This window comes from Alternaria postmessia (assembly GCF_024291825.1).
Source record: "Alternaria postmessia strain BMP 2775 chromosome Unknown scaffold_68, whole genome shotgun sequence".
Taxonomy (NCBI): Eukaryota; Fungi; Ascomycota; class Dothideomycetes; order Pleosporales; family Pleosporaceae; genus Alternaria; species Alternaria postmessia.
The window spans coordinates 89121-102599 of NW_026260141.1; the positions used below are offsets into that span (position 1 = coordinate 89121).

Sequence of the window (13479 nt, forward strand, 5' to 3'; positions counted from 1 at the left end):
GCTCATGACTTCTGAATTGCTAACGATGCTTCCACGAAGGATGATCGCGACTGGAGAGAGTACAATCACAAACGGTTCGCTACTGGTTGCCTACCTCCTCTCGCCAAGCTTCCGCTTCTGGAGCAGTCGCTGTCCAGAACAGCTGCGATGCTGTGCTCTTTGGAGTTGTATTCGCGGCATGTTCTCGAGAAGCCATCCATAGGTTCATTGGCGTGTAATATCCGCTCGTTGAACGGGACGATAATTGTTTCGCAGACGAAACATTGTTGCATCCGTCGGAGTCGCCGTACATTTCCAGAAAAGGCAAGATTGCGATACATGAGTTATTAGATTATGTGTTTGAGACTTTCGGTTTCTAAAAGTCCGGTTTCGTAACAGAGCATTGTGCACAGTACATTCATCATATGTCGAGATCGGGGTACCACTTCTTCACCCACTGGTCGAGGACCTTGGGCCCAACTGGCTTGGTCAGAAACTCATCTGCGCCAGCGTCCTCTGCAGCTTTGCGATCATTCGAAGAGTCTTGACCAGTGACAATGAATAAGACGCTTCTTTCGTGCTTATGCTGTTTTTCCAGCCGTCGTATCTGCTTTGTTGCATCAATGCCGTCACATACGGGCATCTGAAGATCCATGAGAATCAATTTGAAAGGCTGTGTAGGTAAGCTTTGTCGTAGAAGTGAATCATACTTGGGTACGAGGGCTTCTGAGAAGATGTTGACAGCCTGCTGTCCATCTTTTGCGCTCCGGAATGGGATGCTACGTCGAGTGCAGTACATCTCTAGTAGACGGAGGTTGACGGCGTTATCATCGACAAGTAGGGTCAAGGGTTTGTCCGACGCCACCGGAGCCTGTGTCAGAGTGAGAGTAGGCTTGGTTTGAATGCGCAAGCTCCGTACAGACTGTACCAATTCAGTTTGTAGCTTTTCAGGGAATATTGAGCCCCGCTCGGCTGGAAGTCCCGGACGCCCGTTCGTGTGGGGTGTGGAGGGTGGGCTAAAAGGCTCAATGGCGACGCCGCCGGTTGCGTTGACCCCTGCATCCGGGGTGGACGATCGGAATTCAGCCGAGATTGCATCTGCGTGCTCCAGTGCTTGTTCAAGTGTCTCTGACAGAAAAGGACCTTGAACGTAGACCACGTTCCCTTGCCGCCGGACTCGTTCGGTATGGAAGTCAAGAAAGCATGCGCATTCTGGAACGAGGCAGATTGCAACTTGTTCTGTACCTATACTTGATGTGTGTCTATAGAGTTCAGCGAGATTTGGTGTATAGTCGACGATCACGAAACTGTCATGAAGCGTCCGGGACGCTGACCAGCCAGCACCTGAGAGATATTGGGTGAAGTAGTAGCCCAGAGATGATGTTGAAGACTCCGATGCGAGGTGATGGAACGTTGGCGGTAGTCGGGTGAACCTGTCCTTTGCCGCACGGGAAGATGGTAGTGAGCTAGCACAGATGGGCTCGTTGAACGTGGCTTTGATATGTGAGCCTGGACCTTGGCTCGAGCGCACCAGTGTGATCTCGCCACCTAAAAGAGTCGCTGCTTTGCTCGCCAATGTCAAGCCCAAGGCAGTATCTGTGCCACTGAGATCAATCTTTTCGTGAGCATCAAACACGCGGTCGTAATATCCCTTGGACGTCTTATGCCCACTGTGCTCAACATCGACGATGAGAGACTGGCAGCCTTCCGTGACCGACAGTGTGACTGCTACTATGCCGCCAGCAGCATTCTGGGCAGCATTAACCATAAGTGGCTGAATACAATCTAGAAAAACACGCTTGTCGACAGCGAGCAAGTCGCAGCTCGTCGGAAGGTGGTGTTGAATGATAAATGATGGCCTTGTTGAAAGATCGTCAGAGAGTCCTAGTAGGGTTTCCTTGAGCAGAGCGTCCTCGATCTCGGAGATCTTGTGCATAGTGAGAACGCGCTCCGCCTGGGCAATATCTGCCCATTGATTCAACTTGATAAGGCTGTTTACTGTGGAGATGAGCTCTCTCGCAGAAGTCTTGATGGTCTTGATATAAGTGTAAGGATCGAGCTGTTCGATATCCGGGCTCGCAGTAGGTGAGGAGGCGGCTGTCGACGGAACCACGTTTCGAGATTTCAGCTCTTCCGTCAAAAGCTCGACTGAACCAAGGATGCCGTGAATGGGAGTTCGAAGCTGATGCGTAATACCGCGGAGGAAGGTTTCCTTAGCGCTGAGTGCTTCTTGTAGTGCGCGGCCTTGCCAATAACGACACAGTATATTCTGGACGCGAAGATGAGTCAGTATGTATCCACTGAAGGGAGAGTACGAAGAAATTCGCTTTCATCGAGTTGCACCTCAAGCACGACCATGAAGATACTCGCCCAGTCTTAAGCATGTTGAGGCTATAGACTAACGACGTCGTATCCTTTAGGCAGCAATCTTGATTGTCGTACAACTGGTAGACTCAAGCATCTTCGTATATGTCGTCACTTACCGCGCACATGTGTACGAACCATGAATCGATATCGTCAAACACCATCTTGAGATCATTGCTGGCTACAACCAGGAACATCGCCGCACGTTGACTGGTGCACTGCGCCGCAATTACTCGTACAGCCCGGGGGGCAGTCATATCCGAGTGATTCAGGTTCTCGATGGCATAATCAAAGTCTACGAAAAGAGCAGGCGCGAGGTCAGTGTATGTCGTAGAGAAACTCATATATTGCCACTCACAAGCAGTGTCTTCCCAGAGACCCTGTTCCAATTCACAAGTGCGAAAGCTTGTACCACCATTAAGGGTAGCTTGGCCATCTGTGATCAGATTGATACTCACTTCTGTGTTAGGATAGACATCTTGGAGCATCCGGGGTATCGCTTCCTCCATGTTGACGTGGTCGTCGCAGTGCTGCTGAGCTTGGGAAAGCAGCTCAAGCATCCGTCTGCGCTCGCGTTGACGCCGAGCTCTCGCGCTGTGTACTATATCCGCAACTATCCAGTCGGCGAGTCTAGCAAGTGCCTGCTGTACGGTTTTGGAAAGAGGTTCTTGCGGAGAGTTGGAAGCGACACATAGCGAGCCAAAAGCGACGTGCTCGCCAAACTCAGTCTCGAATCTCAACGGCACACCAGCATACGCGCGCAACCCACCCTGTTCGACATGGGGCGACTTTTCAAAGCGCCAGTCGATAGCCATGTTTTGCATAGCGAAGACCGTCTGTTCCAATTAATCGCGGGCTAAATGTGGGAATAAGTGCTCACTTACGCCTGGTGGTTGATTGATGGTGTGGGCGCATGTACTCTCGCGACGGGGTAATATTGCAAGGGGGAGGTTCACAGTGACCATCCGGGTGTATGTAGTGTGGTTGAGAAGGCCAGCGATAACAAACTCCCAGCCTACTGTCTCATGCGCAAGATAGACTTTCTCCTGGAGGCGAGACATTAGCTCTACATCCTCAAGCGCCCCGCGCGTGTAATAGAAGAACAAGGTCAGTCTCAATCTCTCGTTCCGCGTCAACACGGGAAAGAGATAGCTGTCTGCATGAATACTGGTGGGACATTGCGCTCTAGCAGGTATGGGCGCCGGAGACCAGATATCGTGGTTGTGTGGATATACAGCTGCGACTTGGCCTGCGGTCCATGAATCCAGAGGTTTATCGGCATGCTCAAGATCGAATATTGGTGCGGTCGTGGTAGGACGCTCGGATATTGCCGGTGCAGCGTGTCTCGATGCGAGGACGGCTGCATCTGCTTTTGGGAAGAAAGCAACGCGCGCGCCGCCCTTGGACTGCATCGAGATAGACGTATATCGAACTACTTCCCAGCATCAAAGGCAGAGGTTGCGCAGTGTATTATGCAGAGTTGTGGTATATCGCGGGAGCTAGAGGCTGTCAAAATGGCGTGCGACGGATTGACGTTCGAGGCCGGTCCAAAAGGCCGACTGATGGTGGCGATGGAGTAGGACGTGTGAACTGGTACGGCGATCGCGACCCTCTATGCGGTGCTGCACGCCGAACACTGGTACGTATGGTAGAGACAAGCTGTTCACATGCGTCAGGCGCGTTCAGCTGGCGAGATTTTGTTAGCCGCATGGTATCCCCGGCCTGGCGCGTTCCTCCGGGCCGAAGGTCATCGATCGATGCGATGCCTTAGCTGCAACATCAAAATACATCGTCACAACGGATGCTCAAGCCTCGAGAAAGTATAGCCGAACTATGGTCGCGTGCAAATCCACTGGCATTAGTTGAGTGTAGCTAGAGTGGCAAACCTCATGAAGAAGGATTTGAATGCGGGGCGGCCGCGCTTCCGGTGTCTCCCATTGGCTGTGTCAAGGCCCACTAATTACCGGAAACCTCGTCTTCTCCGGCAGCAGATACTTACTCAATTTCTTCGTTCTGCCATGCTTTCACCCTCATAACACGTCGAACTGCCGTACCTCGGTACCGCGATGTCGCTCGAATCTACCATCAATCAAACGCTATGACCAGACATTGAAGACAGCAACCTGGTGAACGTCAAGATGGCAGAAGACGTGCTCATAGGTAAGCTGGAAAAAAAGATCCATTTGACGGCACACCCTGGACACCCGAAATTGTTTCAGACGCTGGTATCGATACAGAGAATCAGGCTGCTGGTCTCAAATATGCCGTCACTCAAGAATATCCCGTTTCGACACTTGGAAGACCTTTGCAACTTTAATTGTACCATCGTTGGCCAACGGTCGTTTGTCCACATGCTCGGAGCTATCCAACGGCGCATCACACGGCGCCTAAAGCGCTTGAAAGCATAGCATGGAATGAGGAGGGAAGGAGGAAGGAGGCCACTATCTGCACGCGGTACCACCGAGATTGTTCTGTCCTTACTGGGCGCTTGGCGTCTCAGGGCATTGAGCCGCTTCGCTCTGCCAAATCGCAGTCTGTGTCACATTCATCGTTGCTCCCACTGCGTGTCTAGGTTGCGGATCTCTGTTGAACCGGACTGCTAATGACTGCTGTTGTTAACTTCGCTCGTTATGGACATCTAGCCGTCACCAACTTTGAAGAGAACATTTGTTGAAGCCTCCGCACCAGACATGTAGGTTAACGAGAGCGACGCTATGAGACCAGTATTCAAACACATGCAGCATTTCTATGCGTAACGGGGGTAGCCATCAGCTCGATTGATGGTGGGCAAACAATGTCAATGACCTCAGTACGTACAAAGGTAGTATCAGCCGATGTGGCCATCCACTTCAACATCCTTCACTATGTATTGCTCACCTCATCTTCCACAATATCACTGTCAGAGCTTTCTTTACGTCTTTCATCGTTATCGTTGTTTACTCAATATCATCGTCCGGTCGCTGCACAGCGTGGCATTCTGACGTCAAAGAAAAACAACTTCACCTTCACTTTCACTTCTGCTCCCACTGCGCACATACCACCCCGCATTTCTGATTCTCGCTGCCCACCGTCTACGCGACTTTACAATACTAGAATCCAACTTCAGTATCTAATTTTGCTCACTCCGACCCGCAAGACAGCACACTAGACCAGCGAACATCTCAACACTAATCTGCTATTGTGCGTGTGTTCCACTCCACAGGCAATCGACTCGTCGCAGAAAAGGACAGCAGTGCGATTGCGGCTATACACAGGCGCCAGAGCGATGTGAGTACTCTGACCCTAGCAAAACCACTCCCCAGTAGCCTGCATTTGAACGCGCATCATGGCGATATCAAAACGAGACTCCTGACATTATCGCTACAGACTTATTTCCATACATACGCCGTAGTAGCCCACATTCCTGTTCCATACGTCAGCTTCCAATCTGCCACTATGTCGTCTTCGCAGGGCCAATCATTCGACTTCCGCTTCGAACAGTCTGACGCAACAAACGCGCCCAAGCCCAGATTCATGCCCAAGCCACTGCGTCCAAGAAAGCAGCGCGGTCAAGACTACGACCCTAGCCTGACTGCTAACATGGGCCCACCTGACATGAACACGGTAGCAGAGTCTTTCAACACAATCACCCAGCAACAACACCCCAGCACAGAAGAGAAGGGAGTCAATGAAGGATACTCGAGGAAGAGCAACTGTCAGCTCATCAAAGAACATATTCAGGACATATGCACGTTCTTTGACTCCACGGATCAGATGTCAAATCTCAAAGCCGATGCGCTTGCAGCGTCCTGGGAGATAAGACTTTGGGATGTCTCATTCGGGCACGTTGACAGGGTTTCCGCATATATCAAGAGCATCGACGCTGCCGACAAGGATCTGACAAAGTGGATCACGAACTGGGAATCAGCTGAAGACGACAGCTCAGACAAGCGGACTGGCCGACAGTTCTTTGTCGACCATATCGAAAAGTATCACGCGCACCAGCTCCAATACACCGCGCACACCGGATCGTTGAACGAACCTGTGTCTACCGAAGACGAGCATCGTCAAGCTTTGCGCAGACTCCTCACTGACGAGCTTGAAACGATGAAAGCTATACTTCCCATGTCCCACCCGCTATCGAACTTCGACATCGCACAGGTCGTTCACAAATGGGAGGACGAGAACTGGATTGCAGCCTGCGAGCAAGGCTTCAATGTTATCGAGCATGTTGCGCATACTGAAGGAGAATGCGAGACTCTACATCTGTGGGCTGAATATAGGAATGGTTACCCTGATGAGGACATCGATATGACCGGCGAAGCTAGATTTTCTGACTTCATACGACAACGCCTTGAAACAGGAGTTTCCGGTGCATCCACCCAACACGATGACAGGCAAGAGACGCGCCACTCCATTGATGAACCATACACCAGCGATAATGACAGTGATATCGGTTCGGAAGATGAGTATGAGGACGAGGAAGAAGGCTATGCGACGAAGAAGGCTTATCTCAAGGACTGTGTGGCAAAATATCTGCCTTACTATACGAATATTCCGGATGACATCATCGATCGATGGCAGGAGAAGCTTCTTCTACAAGCAAGAGAGAAAGGTGGAGGCTTCGACAATTACAAAGAGAACCTGTACGACGACTTGGATACCGTGGAAACCTGCCGTGATAGTTGGGACATGGTTGTTCAGAACACTGGAAAGACGGGCCACTCGTTATTCAGCGAGCTTATCGAGGAATGCTCAGAAGAGGCTATTGCTGAACTGAGAAAACAAGTGAAGCAAAAGGAAGAAGACTGTAGACACGAGCGTCTACTGAACTCTGAAGAGTTCAACGGGTCCCTCGATGTCCATGATCAGAAGCGAAGGGAACACCGGACGACACTTCGAACCTTGATCGATGACGCCAAAACTAATATGGACAGCTCGCACGAACTGTCAGACATTCAACTCACCACACTAGCGGCGCATTGGGAGACACGGCTCTGGACCGATGAACCCGATTACTACAAGTACCTTGATAAGCTGGATCACTTTGAGATGGATCTGATGGAGTGGACGACGAATTGGCAGCTTTTGCACGAGAACGATATGACTGGCGAGCAGAACTTTGCTGGATACGCTCATCGCAACCCCGATCGATCGGTTTTGCGGTGCGAACTACGCTGTGCCCTCGACTCAATATCCGGCAGACTCTTACCAGATGATCCATTGGCCGGCTTCTTTACTCGAACTGTAGCTGAAACCCGAGAAGGAGATATTTGGGTCATCGCTGAGGAATCTATGGACGAACAAATGAAGCTTGTCCGGGATGAGTGCACAAGGTTGTACCGGTGGGATAAGCACTGGACCAACGTCTGCGACCAAGATCTCACCGGAGAGGAAAACTTCCGTGAATACTATGATCAACATCTTGGAACGCAATATCTCCCTGATCGTAACCCGGGTGATCATGGGCTCGATTCGCAAACCGCCGACGAGTTGTTTGACCTGGCTGGAGGCAACGACACGGCATCGGATGACAGCGAAGACGACGCTAGAGGCAACGGGTTGTCTGATGAGTTCCTCGAAGATGACAATCAGGAGCTCGTATCTCCACGCTCCCCAAAGTCTGACAACAGTAGCGATGATGATGATGCTGGTGAAAGTATTGTATGCGACACCGAAGATCAGTCTGGCAATCAGTCAGTTGATTCCAGTGTGCCTCTCGGTTTCCAGTCACTTCCTTCGTTCGAATCTCAAGCAGTAGAGCCTGTCCAAGAAACAGAGCCTATGCAGGTAGATGATCCAGCTCACCGACAAGATACAGACACATTTCAAGAAACTCTGGCCAGCTCCAATCAACCGTTGGTAAGAAACAATGCCAGCACTTCTGGGGTCACAACTGCTGCGGTAACGTATCCTCGATACCTGCCAATCGCACCTTCCCAAGATTCCAAGGCTTCTCACGTACAAGACGATACGGCCATGGATGGTGTTTCTTATCACCTGCTGTCGCAAGAGGTGGAGATGTCGGATAATGATTCTAACTTGACTGTCCAAAAAGAGGCGGTGGACACAATGCCCGCCGGAAGACTCGCGACCAATCCTGCAATATCAATGAAAGATACGGAAATGTCTGGAGCCGATAATTCCCAAATATGGAAAGACATCAGCAAACGGTCTGAGCCACTTACTATGGTTTCCACCGGAAATCCCGCTGGCCCTTTTGACACGTATGCTACTGCATCAAACCAATTCTGGTCTACTCCTCAGACTTCCAACCGCCCAGCGTTGCCTATTAAGAACGATTCCACGTCTCATGGTTCCATATTTGATACGAAAGGCCTGAGCTTTCAGGCACCGACAACAACCAGTATCACCCCATCCAATATTACAATGCGCGAGCCGGATGTGCCTCGAACCACTCCGCAGTCTCTATTGTTGTTGCCTCAGACTGTTGAAGGAAAGCCGGATGAGCCATTGATCACCCCCGCAGAGGTTGGATGTAAGACTGTATTCCCCAACGTCTCTCAAGACGACGTCGAAACGGACGGCAAAGCTCATGTAGCTAAGAAGCCGAAGTCTGCTGAAGCCAAAACTACGTTGTTAGCCCCTGCAGTGTCAGCTGCACCCCAAGCAACTTCGGCTTTCACTTTCAAGCCCCCCAAGGGCGGCTTTGTACCAACGATTCCGTCCGGGTTCGACGCTGGAAGGTGGAGTGGTGGTTTTGACTTCAATCCTCCAGTAGAAGATGATACTACTAGGGCTGCGTCTTCTTCAGGTGAGGTTGACAGCATTCCAAAGACCACTAAAAATCAAGAGCCTGTGGCTGATGACTCTGTTAATCATGCTGGAGCTGACAACAGCGGCAATGCCTTCGGCTCTGCCCCGATAGAAGTCAATGTCGATTCCACGAGCGATGTAGAAGAGATTGGGGAAGAGACACCGGTCGCTGAGAATGAGTCTTCCGGCACCAGAAACCTCTTGGATATTATGTGTACTCGCCTCGCCAAGATTGCAGGTTTTGCTTCGCAATCCGTGCAAGTGGACGCGATGAACGCGGAAGCCGACGAGCGCGAGCGGACTGAGCTACTACAGGCTACCGTCGAAGATGGTGAAGGGAAGTTCGAAGAAGAACCCGAGCAGGAATCCGAAGATTGCTCGGACCAGATCAGGAAGATCAGTCTCGCTGTCCGCGCATGTGATGACTACTGGCTGGATGCGAACTCAAGCGACAATGCTCCCCCTGCCTTCGTCAAGGTGGCTGAAGGTCTTCGTACCATAGCTGCTCAGATTACAGATGAAGGCGACTGGAGTAGTCCGTCGGCTTTGAGCAAGATTGAAGCTCTTTCTGCGAAATGGCAAGCATTTATCGATACGATCAAGGCCTTCATCAATATCACAACACACTTTCACCGCGACTACGATTACCGCTTCGAAAGATCGGCAGAGCAATATCGCTCAGATGTCGAAATGGTATCGGCATACGACACCTTGAGCCGATTGCCGGGTGCTCCAGACCTTTGGCGGAGGGAGGCCAACAAGCGGCGCGATTCAAGGGACAACAAAACAAAGTCCATCAAGAATGAGATCCACAAAATGCAGAATCTCTATCAAGGATACTACAATACTCTTGAGGCGCTGCAGGTGAACGTTGACTGCGAAGCGTTGAAGAAGTTTGCAGATGAGACGCTGGTTGACTTTCACGCAAAGATTGTGAGAGCAACTGAGGCATTCGACTTACATTACATGGGAGTTCTTTCAACTCTCTCCAACCCGCTCAGATGCGGCGGAGGTGTTGAGCCAATGCACAAGACCTCAGTGCATACCAAGCAGCGCAAGAGCCTTCCCAACGTCATCGCCGACTACGAGGAATGGTGAGAAATTCAGCGCATCACAAAACAAATTGCCATTACACCAGCAAGCGATTGATAAACATGTTTATGAGCTTTGGGCGATGCCATTGCACGCCATATCAAGCATGGCGTTATGAAGGGTACGATATACGGCAATATGAAACATGGGGGGTAATAGTGAAGCAGCGACACCATGTTGTCGCATGCTAGGGACCTTTAATGCGGATAAGGAAAATCGCCAAATGCGAAACTTGACCGTAGATTGGGATGAGCGGACGGCGATCAGGGTGTAGGAAAGAAGGGACGTCATCATATTGACGGGTCAAAATAGAAGACAGCGATCAGATCGTAGTCAACAAAGGGTATCGTCATATCGACAGACCGAGATAGATGGATGCAATGATTATTGAATTGACTCATACTGGTTATAGACTAAATAAATCCAGTGCCCCTAGGCACTTGTGATAATGACAACTTCATGATTACACCCATCGTTGTATGCATCGAAGCTATTCAGACTCTCTTGCGCAGTTTCCTAGTGACGATGAGCCTAGCGACGACAACACACAACGCGGAAATGGTCGCAGTTCCACCAGCGTAGAAAATGGCAGGTCGGTAAGCGTCAATACCTACCCCTGATCCGCTTCCCCATTTACCACCTGCAGCTTGTAGTAAGTAACCGGCAATTGGCGCGCCCATAAGATAACCAACACTCCAGCCTGTGACCGACATGCTCATAGCCACTGCAGCTCGTCCAGGACCGAATATACCAGCGACTACAGTCGGCTGGGTAGTGAAGTACGCGCCATTTGCGACACCGTTTATGATGGCGAAGAGTACTAGCGGGCCCAGCGTGCTGGAGACTGGCCAGATCGCGAGCATACTCGCAGCGTTGAGAGCCATTGCGATGACGAACATATTGAGTGGACCGATTTTGTCGCATAAAGGACCAGCGATAAACCGACCTAAAGCATTGCAGGCATTGAACGCTGCGACCAGACCAGCACCGGTACTTGGACTAAGGCCAATCGATTGTGCAAACAACGGTAGATAGTATGGCGGAACGAAGAGTGCGAAGACACCAATCGCGCTTGCAACAAAAGTCGCAATAAAGGTGGCAGACCTGAACATGGATAGATCGACGAACGGTGCCTTCCTAAGCGGAACACGGTCCTTCACCACCCAGGCGGCAGGAAGACCGATGGCCCAGGTCAGGAGTCCCTGGATCCGGAAGGTCCACTCGATGCCGACTCTTCGATTCAAAGCTTCCAAAGCAATGGCCATGACACAACCACCCACCCCACCGCCAAGCTTGATGAGGCCATTCGCCAGACCAAGACGAGCGCTGAAATACTGCACAGGAACTGTGTTGTTGACAGTCCAGTTCAGTGACATCCCAATGCCACCAACGATACTGTATGTGCCAAAAAGACCCGGCAAGTTTGACGTACAAAAGCTTGCTCCAATCAGACTCAGGCCCATGAGGAAATTTCCAAGTACAATTGTTGCCCGGCAGCCTATGTATCTCATCAGACTGACGGCACCCAGTCCATATAGTGCACCACTCGCGAGTCCCAGAGAGCCGACGTAAGAAAGTGTAGCTGGTGCAACATCCTTCAGTGTTGAATTCAGTAAGGCGGCCTGCAGTACACCCCAGCAATTGATGATCGCGTTGTTGCAAAAGCTCGTTGTGAAGCCACCAGCGACGACAATCCACCCATATCCTCCGTCCGGTACCGCTGTAACAGAGTAGGCTGAATTATCCGGCCCTTCATCTTGAATGTGACTGACAGATGCTGGGCGTGGGGTGGAAGGCAACGACTTGTTCGACGCGTGATGAGAGGTCGTTGGGAACCTCGTCAGCTCAATGCGATCTTCTGTGACGGTAGTGGTAGTAGACATGTTGAAGAAGAGAACCGTATTGCATCTAACCGTAGACTGTACAAGGACTTATGAACCTCTGAGAAAGGTCGCACTAGACGCTATAGACGCCCGAGTGGTTATTGGTCGATGCTGTCCTTGGACCACAGGACTGAATGGATCGATCTGACTTCGCGTTGGGAACTACTTATGTACCGTAGATGGAAAACTCAAGCAGATCGCACCTTACATTAACTGCAAGTGACTGTACTTTTCCAAATGAAGACATGTGAGTATCTCCAGCTCTCTTTTAAGTGGTCCCAGTCCATCTCTCGGGCCGGTGTCGCGCCCCGCGTTCTCCGCAGACGGTGCTGCATCGCAGTAATGCGTCGGAAAACTTCGCAGATTACCGATTGATTGGTGGTTATCTGACTTGTCTATGATGCACCGTCACTTATGCGATGACATGCAGGGGAGGCACAGAGCGGGGAAAGCTTCGAAGGGCGTGATGTCGTGCTTAGTCATTTGGGGTCCCCACTTGTCAGGGTCCAAGGGTCCACGAATTCATGATCGTCAATCATCTCAGTGTCCACGCCTTCAAGTCTCAGGAACCACACAATCAATGGGTTCAATTACAGCACGCGTCTCAAAAATAGACGATCCGTTAGTAGATATACCCTTTAGGCCATGCAAGAACAAGTTCACGCCGTCGCACTTCCAAGTTTTGTAGGCTGGGCGCCCGACGCCGACTCGCTGAGACGCGACACGCCGCATCTAACATCGTATCCTTGATCAGTCCACGTCATGGCAAACCCCTGGCAGCGCATAGAGCTGTACCTCAACTAATGTTATTCCAACTCCTGGGTCACCTCACTGATCATCTCTACTACTTACCATAGCTACCCACAACCCACAAGTACAATATCCAAGATGGCAACAGAAGAAACCGTCGACCTTAGCCCAGCGCACGCGCCCCAACCAGCATCTGTCGATGCCTTCAAATCGGTCCTGGACACCGTAAAACAAGAGCTTATCAAGCTGCGGCGCGACCATGACAGTAAATTGCTTCCCGCACTCAATCGCAATCGACCATTTTAACAATCCTACTAGAGCATGAGCCAGAGTACTTTCGCGCTGTCAAACACCTCTCCGATGCCGACCTAGTATCCTTCACTGCCGAAGACCTCGAGTCGGTTCGCGCAGCCGTCACAGCGTACGGCCTGCATCTCTTCGGCCAGGTGAAGCTGCCTGCTTTGGACAACGGGTACATCCACATCCGCATATTTGGAGCTGCTAAGGACGGTACGGATGGGAGTAGTTTGGACGAGAGGGAGTATAGTTTGCATAGCATACATACCGAGGAAGTTATCAAGGAAGATGGAGATAGGGTATATAGAGCGATATTTGGCAAGGACGACGCGTTGGAGTGGTTCGAGACTTAGACCCA

The 13479-nt window shown here is 51.0% G+C and overlaps 4 protein-coding genes across 4 annotated transcripts; 2 read left to right on the forward strand and 2 right to left on the reverse strand.

Moving 5' to 3' along the window:
- Positions 1-400: 400 nt before the first annotated feature.
- J4E82_008457 (uncharacterized protein) lies at positions 401-3755 on the reverse strand (the record flags this gene model as incomplete). The annotated part of the gene is made up of 4 exons (XM_051734690.1): positions 401-2248; positions 2463-2638; positions 2702-3179; positions 3228-3755. The coding sequence occupies 4 exons, from the start codon at positions 3753-3755 to the stop codon at positions 401-403; spliced, it is 3030 nt and encodes a 1009-aa protein (XP_051585564.1).
- A 1388-nt stretch (positions 3756-5143) lies between these two features.
- On the forward strand, positions 5144-10197 carry J4E82_008458 (uncharacterized protein; the record flags this gene model as incomplete). Its single annotated transcript, XM_051734691.1, has 2 exons — positions 5144-5152; positions 5710-10197. 2 exons carry the CDS (start codon positions 5144-5146, stop codon positions 10195-10197), a joined length of 4497 nt encoding a protein of 1498 aa, XP_051585565.1.
- A 488-nt stretch (positions 10198-10685) lies between these two features.
- On the reverse strand, positions 10686-12074 carry J4E82_008459 (uncharacterized protein; the record flags this gene model as incomplete). The annotated part of the gene is made up of 1 exon (XM_051734692.1): positions 10686-12074. One exon carries the CDS (start codon positions 12072-12074, stop codon positions 10686-10688), a length of 1389 nt encoding a protein of 462 aa, XP_051585566.1.
- An 888-nt stretch (positions 12075-12962) lies between these two features.
- J4E82_008460 (uncharacterized protein) lies at positions 12963-13474 on the forward strand (the record flags this gene model as incomplete). Its single annotated transcript, XM_051734693.1, has 2 exons — positions 12963-13089; positions 13143-13474. 2 exons carry the CDS (start codon positions 12963-12965, stop codon positions 13472-13474), a joined length of 459 nt encoding a protein of 152 aa, XP_051585567.1.
- Between the last annotated feature and the right edge of the window lie 5 nt (positions 13475-13479).